Raw genomic sequence first — 15,191 nt, 5'->3', positions numbered from 1 at the left:
GCAGCCTTTAGAGTCAGCATGCTTTCTGCAGCCAGCGGCATCTGCCAAGTCTGTGCTCTGCCCTGGTATAGGTGGCATGGGAGAAAAAAAGCCTATTGAATCCCACCTAAGTGCCCAGCATCACCATAAGCCTTTCATCTGTTCCTTCTTTATGTTTCCGCAGCGCCCTGACACAGCTGAGGCTGCTGAAGCCTCACTCTGCAGACCAAAGAACGGACTTAAGAGTCATTTGTCTGCAATCACAGTCTGGAAATGGAAGATCCAGGATTTGACCCAAACCAGGACTCTGAACACTCCCCTCATCCAAATTCAACTCAGTCCTCGTATTTCAGGTACTTACCTTAATTATGGAAATAAGACTGATGCATGGTATATTTAAAGAAAATCTGGGTGCATAACTAGGCTTTTCCCTTTATGTGCAAAAGGAATTCAGGGGACGGAACAATAACAGTCCAAAGGAGCCAAGGACTCTTGGTGGAGGAGGTGGAATTTGATTATACCCTGGGTGCTGGTAGGATTTAAAGAACAAGAATGGAGGTGGACTAGTTAGTCTGGGGAAACACTGCCTTCCACTCAACTGATGACATGTTATTTATAGTGTGTGATGAGAGCGCTTTAGGGTCACATCATTCAGCATGTACACAATCTGAGTAAGGCTTTCTGAGTTTTGGGGAGGTACCATGCATAGAAAAACATCTTGAGCACAGTTGATAATTCACATCTCTGCACAGGGCACAGAAGCACACCTTTTACCTTATCAGAGATCTAAGTCCTGAAAGCCATCTTCTACATCGAACAGGAAAGAAGCCTTAGAGGGATTTTTATTGTTATTGTGTCCCTGTTTTTCTTTAATTTGCACTTAAATAAAAGAAGTGGGAATGAATGCATCAGGGCAAGGAGAAGGCAGAGCTAGCAGGTGAAGAGAAGGAGAAAAGAAAGTAAGGTTACAAAAGAGTTTGTGAGGACAGAAAGCATACTGGAGTGTGAGGTTCATACTGGGGATTTGAAAGTTAGGCTGAATAAACAAAAATAATGAACTAGGCTGCAGAGAAGAGGCCTTATATTTCCTGGGTTTGATTTGAGATGAACGGTGGATGATCTACTTTGAGCTGTGCAAGGGAAGAGAGAGAACACCAAATCAGCGTGTCCAGGTGTGAGGTGGGTAACTGACATGCCCGAGTTCCCCTGTCATGGAATGAGGAGACTTAGAGACAAGACATTTGGCAATCAGCTCTCACTGAAGAAGCATTCAGTAAGTCAAAAATCTGTTCAGGCTAATAAGGAATCGATATACCCAGGTCTCCCGCATTGCAGGCGGATTCTTTACAAGCTGAGCCACAAGGGAAGCCCAAGAATACTGGAGTGGGTATTCAGAAGCCTATCCCTTCTCCAGCAGATCTTTCTGACCCAGGAATCCAACTGGGGTCTCCTGCATTGCAGGTGGATTCTATACCAACTGAGCTACCAGGGAAGCCCATTTATATATATGTATGTGTATACACACACACACACACAGAGACAGACATATATATAGAGAAATACATATATACACACATTATAAATCATCATTGTGTATATGTGCTTAGTCATGCCTGACTCTTTGCAACACCCTAGACTTTAGCCTGCTAGGCTTCTCTGTCCATGGGATTTCCCAGGCAAGAATACTGGAGTGAGTTGCCATTCTCCAGGGGATCTTCACAACCCATGGATTAAACCTGTGTCTCTTGTGTCTCCTGGATTGGCAGGTGGATTCTTTACCACTGTGTCACCTGAGAAGCCCAAAGTTTTATATATATATATAGATACACACACACACACAAATATATATTTGTGTATTACACACACACTTATTTTTACTTTCTCTGCCCTTTAAGAATATATAAGCCCATCAGCTTCCTCTAGGCTGCAAATGAAGATAGACACCATCTCAAAATGGATCAAGGTCATCATGTTTATGAAGCAGAGAATTTCCTATCCAAACCTTAAAACATGCTATGAGTTAACCTAGGTGTTGTGGTGCTTAAAGGGTACCTGGGGCCTGTGTTAGTGAGACAGAGGAAGACACTCAGACATGGAGTAAGTTTACACTCACAGACCCCTAGAAACAAGAGGCACCTCGCCCAGGGCTACACGGGGAAGCACTAGGGTCTGGCAGGAGGCAGAGGGGTCAGGAGACACGGGCAGGAGACTTTACTGCAGTTTCCTGGGGAAGAACTGGAGAGGCAAGGTAAAAAGATTTAGAGTGGGCGAGTTTGCTTCATTTCAGTGGACTCAGGGAGAGAATGGCTGTGGCTAGTTGTCTGGCACCTGGTCCCAGGTTAGGGCAGGAGAATAAGAGTTTAATAAAAGGAATATCTGGGGACAAAGCTCTGTATCTGTTGGTTTGCTTATGAAGGACGTGCTCACAGGTGAGTCCTTTGCACCTCTAGGAATGAGCTATCCCTGGGTAAGACAGTCCCTTGAAAGTCAGCAAGACCCCGAGATGTCAGAGCATCAAATACTAAACCTTGAAAAACATCGTTATTACACATGGACAGCCACACGTTTGCTTTGGAAAGCACAGACAGTCGGCCACAGGCCCCCACAGTGAAGGTCATAATCGATCTCACCCCATTCATGTCAGGAAGTCTTACAACCTCTCATTCAGACTAACCACAGCTGAAAGGGGAAGGCTGAAGTCATGATTTCAGCATTACAATGCCTTGGTTTCAAGTCCTTCAAAGAGGCTCCCCACGGGTTTGGAGAAGTGGAATGAGTATCAACCAACTATTTCCAAACACAGTATGCTTTGGAAGGTAGCATCGGGGTGTCAGGATTCTTTAAAAAGCTATAAGTAACTTTGCAATCTACACACCACCCCCTCGCCCCCCAAATAGTATAGCATCTCTCTGGCTTAGGCTTTTTTAATCCTAACATGAGGTCTTTAGCCTTGTGAAAGCATCCCCTCTAGGAAAACTAAAAATAAAACTACCATATGACTCAGCAATCCTACCCACACAGCTGGGGATATACCCTGAGGAAACTGTAATTCAAAAGGACACATGTACCCACAGCGTTCACTGCAGGACTGTTTATAACAGTTAGGACATGCAAACAACCTAAATGTCCGATGATGGATGAATGGATAAAGATGTGGGACATGTATACAATGGAATATTACTCAGCCAGTAAAAGGAATGAAAGAGAGTTATTTGTACAGACACGGATGGACCCAGAGTCTGTCCTATAGAGTGAAGTCAGTCAGAAAGAGAAAAGCAAATACTGTATATTAATGCATATATATGAAACCTAGAAAAAATGGTACCAAGGAACCTAATTCCAAAGCAGGAATAGAGACACAGATGTAGAGAATGGACATGTGGACAAGCAGGTAAGGGGAGGGGGGTCTGAATTGAGAGAGTAGCATTTTCATATTTACACTGTCACATGTACAATAGATAGGGAAGCTGCTATATAACACAGGAAGCTCAACTGGGTTCTCTATGAGGACCTTCGAGGGGCGGGAGGGGGCGGAGTGGGAGGGAGGTCCGAGAGAGGGGATACATGTCTACTTAAGGCTGACTCACTTATCAAACAGCAGAAACTAACAGCATTGGAAAACAATCGTATTCAAATTAAAAAAGAAGGCCACACGTGAATCGGCTAACCTCCCCTCTCCCAAAAAGTATAGTGTGCCCTCCATACCAGGCCTTTTTCTTCTAACATGAACTATTTAGTCTTGTCAACCATAGCCTCCAGGAAAACCCTCAGGAAATCGAAGTTTGTCTCTATTATACTTTCCTCCACCATAAGAAAAAACATTTCATAAAAATAAAAAATTAAATAGTACATACTCTCGTAAATCTTCACTATTGTTCTTGGAGTGCTATATTACATATGTGTGCATGTGCATGTGTTATATGCATTAATAAAGTGCTTCCCAGGTGGTGCAGGCTTCCCCGGTGGCTCAGATGGTAAAGAATCTGCCTGCAACGAGGGAGACCTGGGTTTGATTCTTGGGTTGGGAAGATCGCCTGGAGGAGACAGCGGCAACCCATTCCAGTATTCCTGCCTGGAGAATCCCCGTGGACAGAGGAGCCTGGCAGTCCATGGGGTTGCAGAGAGTCAGCCAGGACTGAGTGACTAAGCATAGCACTCACACAGGTGGCGCAAAGGTAAAGGATCCACCTGCCGATGCAGGAGGTGGAAGAGATGAGGGTTTGACCCCCGGGTCCAGAAGATCCCCTGCAGTATTCTTGTCTGGAAAATCCCATGGACAGAGGAGCCTAGCGGCTACAGTCCATGGGGTCACAAAGAGTCAGACACGGCTGAGCACAATGTGCATATGCATTAATAAATGTATATGCATACATATATAAGTGTATGCATTTACATATATACGTGAGAAAGCGCATCTGAGAAACCTTCACCTAAAGCAGCTCTATTTCGGGACACCTTTACTCACCCCCCCAGTCCCTGCACTGAAGTTCATCCAATACTGTTGCAGAGATCATCATCTACTTCTCCATCTCAAGAGATGGCAGCTAACTCGTTCAGAGGAAGTGCTACAGGGGAACAAAAATCCCAGGCAAATAGAAGCTGGCAGGTCATAAATAAGACGAGCATGGTACCTGATAACTTGTGCAACTCTAATAGGCACGGAAAAGTCCAACCCTTTAAATTATTGTGCAAATTATAACCATCAGCCTTTGTTATGGAGGAGAGTCTTACGGAAGATAAAAATATGACTATGGAACTGAAATGCTAATAAGCTTTCGACGCTGTGGATGGTTTAGTTGTAGAGAGACGAATGCTGGCAGCGGATGAATAATTGCTCCGCATGTACTAAACATAACAGAGCTGCACAGAACTTCATCATTTGTCACCTTTATTTGTTTAAATGAGAAAAATGCTGACAGCAGTTATTGCTATAATCCCCTTATTTATCAGATAGGAAACACTAGTTACTCTTAGCAGGTCTAATCCTGTTGGGAGAATAAAAGTTAGGGAATTTTCAAACTAATTGAAGTATATGCTTCACTGTTCAGAGAAGAGAAATATAGAAGAAAGGAGGAAACAGAGAGGAAAAGGCTGAAAATTATTGGGTTGACCAAAAAGCCCATTTGAGTTTTTCCCTAAGATGATATTGAGTATTTCTTTCTGATCCACTTTTAACAAAAGGGCTTTAGCTTTAGTCCTAACTTTAGAAATGGGTTCTAGAGTAGTACTTAACATTCAGCACCATGCCAGCTGCAGCCAGTACCTAACAGCTGTCCCCCTGCCTTTCATCTTCTGATTATTATCAGACTTCCACGAAGCCCACCAATACCATCCTGCCATGGATTTGCTGCAAACGAGTTCTCAGATGTACCTGGGGGTGGGGGCATGGGGAGGGTTTCCCATGGTTCTCTGAGGCTAAACACATCATCACAACGGGATGTTCAATCTTTGGAAGTTCTCTATAGTAGGATACTCAGATAACAAAGTAATTAGATTCAAGGGGGAAAAAAGGAGAGTCCCTCTTCCTCCTGTAATATTTTCAAACCACACAAAAGTAGTTAAGAGGCTAGCGACTAGAGTTTGGTGAACTGTTTTCCACCCTAATTTCCGTGCCCGTTTCCCTGGACTGTCTTAGCCCAGGGTCATGCCTATTCCACGCCTGGTTTTCTACACTGCAGAGCTTCATGATTGGGAATTAACCCAGAGAAGGATTCTATTGAGTTAGCTTCCACAGATAAAGCTCCAAAGAACTATTCTAATACTTCATGGGTAGCATGGGACCTTGCTCAATTTGGGGCGAGAGGAAAAAAAAAAATCAAACTCCCCACGAGAAGCAACCACCTCTTATTCAAAAACCTCCTTTAACAGACCAGCATCTCCTTAGATCCCTCAGTCCCTCTGATGCGTGTACTTTGCTCTGACACAGCCCCATCTCATTCCACTGTCTACTAGGAAGATGGAAAACAGCCCATTCCGCTTGAAGAAGTGAATCCGCCATGTATATGAGGGGCCGTTTTCCATTTGTCTCTTACTAGTCCAGGTAGTAGAAGAGTGAAGAAGCTGGCTTGAAACTCAACATTAGAAAAACTAGGATTATGGAATGTAGTACCTAGTACCACCACTTCATGGCAAATAGAAGGGAAGGAAGTGGAAGCAGCGACAGATTTTATTTTGTTGGGCTCCAAAATCATGGTCGACAGTGACTGCAGCCATAAAGTTAAAAGATGCTTGCTCCTTTGAAGGAAAGCTATGACAAACCTAGACAGCAAAGATTAATTAAAATTTAAAAACAGAGATAGCATTCTGCCGACAAAGGTAGTGAAAGCTACGGTTTTTCCAGTCATCACGTTACAGATGTGAGAGCTGGACCATAAAGAAAGCTGAGCACCAAAGAACGCTTCTGAATTGTGGTGCTGGAGAAGACTCTTGAGAGCTCCAAGGGGATCACACTAGTCAATTCTCAAGGAAATCAACCCTGAATATTCATTGGAAGGATTGATGCTGAAACTCCAATACTTTGGCCACCTGATTTGAAGAGCCGACTCTTTGGAAAACACCTTGATGCCTGGAAAGACTGAGGGCAGGAGGAGAAGGGGGTGATGGAGAATGAGATGGTTAGATGGCATCACCAACACAACGGACATGAATTTGAGCACACTGCAGAACACGCTGTGATCCATGGGGCTGCAAAGAACTGGAGGTGATGGGTGACTGAACGACAACAACAAGCCAAGGTTGCAGCCTACAAAGTAGACTCAAGCAGTAAGTTTCTCCAAATTTTGAAGAACATATTATCCTTCTTGACTAATCATTATATCATTTGCATGTCCCTTTACTTTCATTAATGTCATCATATCCATCATCTTAAAACTATGCTATTACTATTCCTATTATTTTGCTGAAGGTCCTATATCATAAGAAACAGATCCAAGACACAGTTGACAACATACATTATTTTTAAAACATTGTATTGAGGCCTCAGATGTGCTTGCCACTTTGCCAGGTGCTGAAGATACTGTGACAAAGCAAATGAAGATTCTTGTTCTCAAGGAGCTTGCAGGATAGAGGGGGAGACACTTCAACCTGCCCCAACATTGGAGTGTGACAAACTCTGCAACAGGAGAAGCAAAGGTTGCCAAAGATCTCACAAGATGGGCTTCTAATCTCTCTACAGCATCAACAAAAGCTTCTAGGGTGGGCACCATCCTACCTACAACTTGAAGGCTCTGTCCTCACCCAGTATTTAGCTCAGGGTCTAGGGCAAGGCTCTGGTAAAGACACATGAATCTGATCCATATTTGAAGTTTTAAAACTCTGAGATGCAAGGAAGCCTTTTGATGGAACTGTGCTTCTATTTCTTAAGGGAGCTTACATGTCTTCAGGCCAACATGCTACTGAAAGTAGCAAATTAAATGGAGATAATTGAAAGGTAGATCCATATTTCATTTTACTGGCAGATGCTTAATTAGGGCTGAATGTCTTTTGCCACTTTATCCTAGCAACAAGATTAAAATGTATTTTGATAAAAAATACCCATCCTCCTTTGAAAGTGCACTATGCCTAATGAATACTCTTTAGTTTCCCCTGGATAATAACCACTCCACATATCCCTCAGAAGTATGGCAAGTTCAGTCTTAAGTACAGAAACTAAGAATACATCCAAGTTCTCCAGTTTCATCCTCACCGGAGATAAGAATTAATCATCACAGAGGTGTCTGGCAGAGGAAAGCAAATTAACTTGATAGCGTGGTCTGGTAACAGACAGAAGGGAAACTTAAGAGGCTGGAGTGGGGAAGGGAAGTTATTTAGAGGACAGGATCCCTGAATGAATTACTGGGACCTCACACTCACAGCTTGTGGGTAACCCACTCATGATTTCCAACCCTGTTGCCCCAGTCAATGGCTTTTCATTCCTGCAGATGCCACAACAACTTCCTGGTAGTAAATCATCCTGAGATCACCCCACCAATTCTATCTCCCTTGGTGATACCAGGGGCTCTGGGAATCACCAAGACAAAATATAAATCAATGGAGTGAATCCTAGGCACATGAGATGTCATTCCACAACAGACAACTCTTTACCTATTAATGATACAGATGCTGGGAAAGATTGAGGATAGGAGAAGGGGGCGGCAGAGGATGAGATAGTTGGATGGCATCACTGACTCAACGGACATGAGTTTGAGCAAGCTCTGGGAGATGGTTAAGGACAGGGAAGCCTCACATGCTGCAATTCATGGGGTCGCAAAGAGTCAGATACGACTTAGTGAATGAACGACAACAACATACTGGCACTTTTTGGAACTGTAAAAGTTCATCATTTTCTATTTGTTTTTAGAAGCGTAGAAACCACTACTGCTGTCTGTTTATACATTGGTAATACTGTGAAACACAATAAAAGGTTTTATAACTGAAAAGACAAAATAACACAAATTTAGCAGTTTTATATTTATCATTTTGAAGGCTAACCTCGATTGGGAATTTGCTATATACCAGACCCTGAGCTACATATGTCACACATATTAGGTTCTACCACCCCCACTATAGTTCCCAGAGTAAATACAATTATAACTGCCATTTTATACAAGGGAAAGCTGAGGTCAAAGCATACTAAGTAACATATCTACCTGAAGAAAGTTTGTAAATGGATAAACAGATCTCAAAAATGGTAGGTGTCCTATTGCACTAATATTGACACTCTCAACCACTGGACTATCCTCAGTTTTTAAAATATCTTTATAATTCCCACTTCACATAAAGCAACACACTTCTAAATGCTGTATGAACAGAAAAGACTACAAAAGTCCAAAGACACTGCTTAAGAATTTAGGGTTTAGAACAAATATCAGGCCGATATCATGAATTGACATTAAATTATACAAGATGGTTAGCTGCCTTCTGTCTTTGCTATGAATGAAATGATATTAAACAGCTTTTTGTTTTTTTTTTTGTAGGACAGGTTTAAATCAGACACACAAGACAAGCTCTGCATGTTCTGTCACAAATTTGGGGAAGGAATTTATAATATTTTCCTGAACACCTTTTTGGAATAGGTCGGTCCTCTCTGAGAAGCAGAGTAATGAACAAGATAAAACCTGGGTGGGGTGGAAGACTATTTCTATAAATGTGAGTTTTAAACCAACAAACTGGCAATGGAACATTTGAGAGATGGATTTTTCTGTGTTCCGTGGTCTCAAATATATGCTTCCCAAATGTACCCTGGTGATTTGTGAACACTGAAGGTAACTTCAAATTAATGGTTTTCTGGAAGATACTATATCCAAATCCCCATCACCAGCATAGCAAAGTTCTTAGATATAAATTTTAAAGATTTAACACATTTTTATTTCTGTTCTTCTCCCTTTTCTCAACACAATCCATTAACCTCTTCTCCCCAGAGAGTGACTCCAGTTCTTTAATAAGGAAATCACACAGTGAAATCCCTGAAATGATATTCTTTAAGAAGAAAAATAATAGTTTACTGGAGTTGAGACTTTTCCCTTGATGCATTGAAATACACATTATTTCACTCATTAGAGTTCGATATCTCCAAGGCAGAATAAGAAGCAGGGAGGCTTGTTAAGGGACCTCCATTATTATTGAACAATAAAGAAGTAGCTAAGCTTATTGATAGCCCAAACTTCCCACAGGCTACATTATCCTGATTGCCAAGAATGAGTTTTCCTGGTTATTGTTGGTTTTCTCTCTGCGTATGTGTGTGTGTGTGCACACGTACTTGCTTATTATATTAAAACTCTTAATTTCTGGGTTATTGGAACAATCCACCCTTTTCTCAGGGGCATGATGCCTGAATTGGGATTGCCTCTCAACTCCAGATGTTAACTGAAGAAAAATACAAGGAAGAAGACTTCCCATATTTCCAAATGAAATGAGGCAGAACAAATGAAAGAGGACTGCTTGGCTTGTGCAGAGAACTAAAAGTGTACATTACTAAGAGGTATAGCCATGTCTGTGCAAACATACTAACTCATGTCAAATAAATTGTGCTTTCTGCAGGAAAGAACTCTTGCTCTGGGTTTGCCAAGCTAAATTGCATGAAAACACACTATCCTTTTTCTTCTTATTTGAACTGTTAGATGACGGGGCCAAATTACCAGAAAAGACCAAAGGCAGTCTGCAGGCTTTAACAACTGAAAGGACTTATTGCTTCCAATTTGGAAATACAAAAGATCCTGTGTTGACTGTGTTGACTCCCAACACTCCCAGGTCCTATGCATTTCCCATTAGTTTGGTGAAGAAAGAAAACCTGTAAGTAAAAAAGATACCAAAGTTCTCTGGGATTTAAAAATGGAGACTGTGTTGGCCAAAGATACTGAAGCAGATACTTTTCAACTTCTTAACAGCACAGATAATTATCTACCCCTGGTCAAATGTGGTCCCACTGTTCTGGGTCTCCTGGTGTCACTCACTCCCCCTGGACTTCGCAGGAACTATTTTTCAGACCCCATCAAAAGCCATTAAGGCTGTAAGGTAGCCAATTCCTGTTCTCCAGCTCCACAATGAAGAAACCCAGGGGAGGTAATGTATCTATTTTTCAATACCTGAGGCCATTTTGTTTCCAACCTTAATTGCATTTATGCATTAGTTTGGGGTCTAATATCTCCACTCATCTTGCACCAGTGTCCACTTCTCCACTATGAATACAGAACTTAGGAAAATATAATTGCAGTGTGCGGTAGACAGTGATTTTCATTAAGCACACAGAAGAAAAAACAGTTTCAGGGAGAGACATTTCTTTTCTATTGATTCAATCAAAATAACTTGGAAGAAAAGGTTGTGCTTATTAAATTCTTTTCAAAAGGTAGTTGTTAAAATTTAAGTTCTTTTTCAACAGCTTGTTTTTTAAAATCAGTGTATAATCTCTTCAGATTTTGTCATTTATGATTTTTTTTTGTTCTTCCCAGTTCCTTTGAAATTTGTGACTTTTAATGGTCTTTTTTATTTTTATGTTTTTTAAAGGAAGCTAAGGCGGAGACTTTTAGATGGAGGCAGAGAATGTAATCAACGCTGCTGTCTTCAAGACATGGAGTTGCCTAGCAATGAGAAAGGAATTAAAAGGAGGAAGCAATAACAAAACTGAATGTTGTGAAATTACAAGAGGGTAGAGTGTTAAATGGGCTTGCAATATTTATCAAGAGGTCTTTAAATGAGAATGGATATAGGATTTTCTAGCAGTAGTATAAAAAAATAGCTGACCATTTTTCAATGTTCTTCCTATCTTTTATTTGCAGCAGTTTACCCAAAGATTTTCTGCTGTTTTCAGTTCATTACTGGGCAAAATCTAGGACACAAATGTCTGAGGAAAAAATACACAACCCTATGGAGCCACTAGTATCTGAGTTCCTCTCCAGTCAGGCTAGCTGAGTTTAAGAGACATGTACCTTTCATATTTCACACTGTTCTATAGACTTTTGTCCTCTGGATAATGCTGTTCCCTTTGTTGCTCTCTACCCAAATATCAAGAGTTTTCTTGAAAGTCTTCATGCAAAGGTAAATGAGATTGCTACTGTTTGTGATTCAAACCCTCTTAACACCAAATCTATTCACCTAGGTCTTTTCATGATCCCAATCTTTGTAACACAGAAGCAAAAATTTTTCCCAATACAAAGATTCAGTTTGTTCTCTTCATTGGTTTTGATTTTTGCCAAACTCTTCTTTAAGGAAGGAAACTATTGCTGGAAGCCTGGAAATGTCTCTATACCATTAATTGTTACAAACTTTTATCAGTGCTATAAACACAACATAGAATAAGGGATTAGCCCTTGGCGAGATGATAAGGAACAGATAAACTCCAATGGATCAGCGATAAGGATTATACTTGAGAAATTAAACATTAAACAGGTTTAAGATAAAAATGCTGAGATAGGTGATGAAACCCATTCTTATGTCAGTAAGGAAATTTTTCAATATTTTGATTGGGAAGGAGACCATAGGAATCTGTATGGTCCTTTATAGTATCAAAGAAATATACCATAGTGAAGATCAGGAGATCTGGGTTCTAGCAATAGCTATGCCATGAACTACTTGTATTTCTTGGAACCTTTTATTTTAATAAACAAAACAGAGCTGTTACATTTACCGCTGAGATCCCTTCCCATTCTCACATTTAGAAACTGGAATTCTAAGCATGCTTTTGGTCTGAAGAATAGTATATCTAAAACAAGCACTTCTGCTTTCTTCCTCATTCTAATTCCAAAGTGGAATGACTAGGGAATTGTGATTCTCTACCTTTTGATGCATTTATGCTACAAACCCAAATGAGCTCAAAACTGCAACGTTAGCACTGTTGATATGTATGTTCAGTTCTTTGCCTCCTTCATTGTTCCTAGGCAGAGACAGAGTAATATCTGAAGATCTTTATGAAGTAATTTTCCTCCTTTGCTTTGAAATACAGCATACCCTGCTTACTTCTTTGTTGGATGCTAATGTTCCTCTTCCTGACTCCTAAGGAGGTGTGTCTGTATCTCTAGTTCCATTTTCTTGTCATATTGCCCATTCTTTCTTGACAACTCCTCCATCTCCATGGCTTCACTCTTTACTGATGACTACCTTAGTTCCAGATCTACATCTCTTCATTCTCCCCTAAGTATTTCAAGTGTAGTTTGTTCAAACAATGATCTCAGACTTTCCTCCTTGCTAATGTGATTACTAATATTAATTGCATAACCCTTTTCCTTCTGTTAAGGGATTTGTTTTTATTTCTCCATTCATTCAAATCATTCAGCTATTAAGTCTGATTTGTGACACTGCTTCTCACATCAGCTATGTATTCCTATTTCTGTGGCCATTCCTCAAGAAGCAAATCTTACTTTCTCAGCTGAATTACTCAAGTCTCTTAATTTCTCCATTCCTGCTTCTCCTTACCATCCTGAAGATTTGTTCCATGTTCATCTTCTGAAGTATAGTTTCAAAGCCATTGGATTCCCATATGTCAATATAATCAATCCCTACCATTAACAAAAAATATCCATAAAATTGATTAAAGGACATCTTGCTCTGATATTTGAGGTCTCTCATGCCACTGATTGAGCTGTTTTCCAGCTATCAGCTGCTATCTCCTGTATCAATTTTATATTTCAACCAAACCGGGCTAAGTAGAATACACACTCAGCTTTCTTTCATTTGCTAATGTTGACCACTGAGACCTGTCTCTCTTCAATAGAGTGTATCATCAATTATGCTTAATTGAATCACATATTCAATGCTCCTTTCAAATGCTATTGCTTCCACACCTTTCCTGAGAGTCCCAGTTAGACATGATTTTTTTAAATCCTCCCTAGCACCACCTACCTCTCTCTAGACATTTATCGTAACTTCATTTGCACTTATACTGGTCATAAACCTATTAGCAGGTATGAAGGTCTAGATCAGAGTTTGCCTCCTCCCTTTCCTGAAATACTCTGAAAGACAGCCTAATGTACTAAACAGCACTGGTATATTAATTAATAAATTAAGCTGACGCAACTTCCTAATTATTCATGACTTTATTTACTCAAAATCTGACATCTAGTAAGTTTAGAACTAATAAAAATCAATAATATAGAGTAACATCAAATTGGATTTAAGATGAGGCTAAATTTTCTGTTAGTCTGAGGAGCCAAAGTTCAAAAGCATATACTGTTTCTATTATATGCTAAAATATAAAAGTAATACATTTTGAAAGTTTTGAGTCAAATGATCTTATTGAGATATCCAGCACAAGCCCACAGTTTACTTAATCTCTCTGAGGCTCTGTTTCCTTATTTATAAGAAGGCAATGACAGCATTATTTATCCCAGAGGGCTGTTGAAAAGACAGTAGGATAATGTGTATCAGAAGCTTAGATAAGGTCTGGTTATATAGTAAGTGCTCAACAAATATTAGCTAATATGATCACTATTCTCATCATCACCCCTTATCAGCCAAATTAGCCAGCTAATAAGGATGGTCCTGAAATTCTTTTATACAGGAGATCCTATTCAAATCTGATCTTCTAATTTGAACTTCTTTATCATTACACAGTAATCAAAAGAGCTCAGACGACTCAGAAACCATCAGCTGTGGAGAATGAAGCATACAAGAATATCATCCAGGAAAAGAGATTACAGCAACTGAATTTAGGCTGCTTAAAAGGGTGCTTCTTGAAAGATTTATGTCATGAAAAAATATTCAGAATTCAGAAAATGAAAACAGGGACTGCCTGATTTTATTTCCAGGGAGAATATTAACTTTTATACAAAATTAGGTCTTAATGTGATATAGAGCAGGAAAATAAAAAATGCTCCTCTACCATATTGGAGTAGACTAGCAGGAGAGCTGTGGAGTCATTTCAAGACATGACTCCGTCTTATATTCCTGGGACACTGTTAATATGACTTCACTCAAATAAGGTGTGTGAACTGAACACAGGTTTCCGCAGTCATATTGACATAAAAATCTGAGAAGCTACCATAGATTCTTCCAATTGCTTCCCATTCTTACCTGAACTCTCGTCCAGACTCTCCTCAGAGACATGCTCATTCTGATGGACCCACTCGCCATTGCATTTGAAGAATATCTGCATGGCTGGCCTTGCTTTGCACCTCAGTGCAATGGGGTTGCTCTTGATGATATAAGCATCATCTGGCTCCTCTATGAAATGAGGCAGCGTCCCAGGAGCTGATGGGATGGAATCAGGGAGGACTTCACCATTGTCGGTTCCTGCGAAATGGAAGGAGGTGTTAGAACACAGTCTACACTGGCAGCACCTGCATCAGGGCCAAAACCACAACCGGCTCTAAGAATCTGTGCTGGAAAACTCTGAATCCTAACCAGCAGGCCTGTAAGGCCTGTGCAGATGCAGTGTCTAGAGATTGAATTAGTGTGACAGGGTACCTTTAGCCCAGCACACATCCAGGGTTATTGGACAAGTGAAGGTAATGAATAGGAGAACTCCTCAAACTACAGCTTTTAATCTTTATATTTTTGTTGAGAGAACTGAGAGAATCTGTGGCTGAGATCCAGCCTGGTGAATGGTTACCTTGAAGTATTCAATGAGGGCCCCCAGCTGCCTCAAAATGTTGAAATAATGGAGAGAATAGATCTGGTTCTCCCATACATGAGTATGAATAATGCTGATGCTGGTGGAGAAAGGCCGGTCATAAGACATGTCCAAAGGATTGGCAACTGTCCACTTTCTTTACCTATGAACCTTGGAGACTGGTGTTCAACCT

General features: G+C 40.6%; 1 protein-coding gene across 3 annotated transcripts in view; it reads right to left on the bottom strand.

Moving 5' to 3' along the window:
• The window catches only part of UNC5D (unc-5 netrin receptor D), a 607,527-nt gene that overhangs the window by 255,393 nt on the left and 336,943 nt on the right, over positions 1–15,191 (bottom strand). For all 3 annotated transcript variants that reach the window (XM_065947397.1, XM_065947399.1, XM_065947398.1), the window contains exon 2: positions 14,461–14,679. In XM_065947397.1, the coding sequence (XP_065803469.1) occupies positions 14,461–14,679 (219 nt within the window). The remainder of the gene's footprint in view (positions 1–14,460; positions 14,680–15,191) is intronic.

Source organism: Muntiacus reevesi, chromosome 10, assembly GCF_963930625.1.
Source record: "Muntiacus reevesi chromosome 10, mMunRee1.1, whole genome shotgun sequence".
Lineage (NCBI taxonomy): Eukaryota > Metazoa > Chordata > Mammalia > Artiodactyla > Cervidae > Muntiacus > Muntiacus reevesi.
Note: the sequence above shows the minus strand (reverse complement) of the source record. Positions and strands in the feature narration are given on the sequence as shown.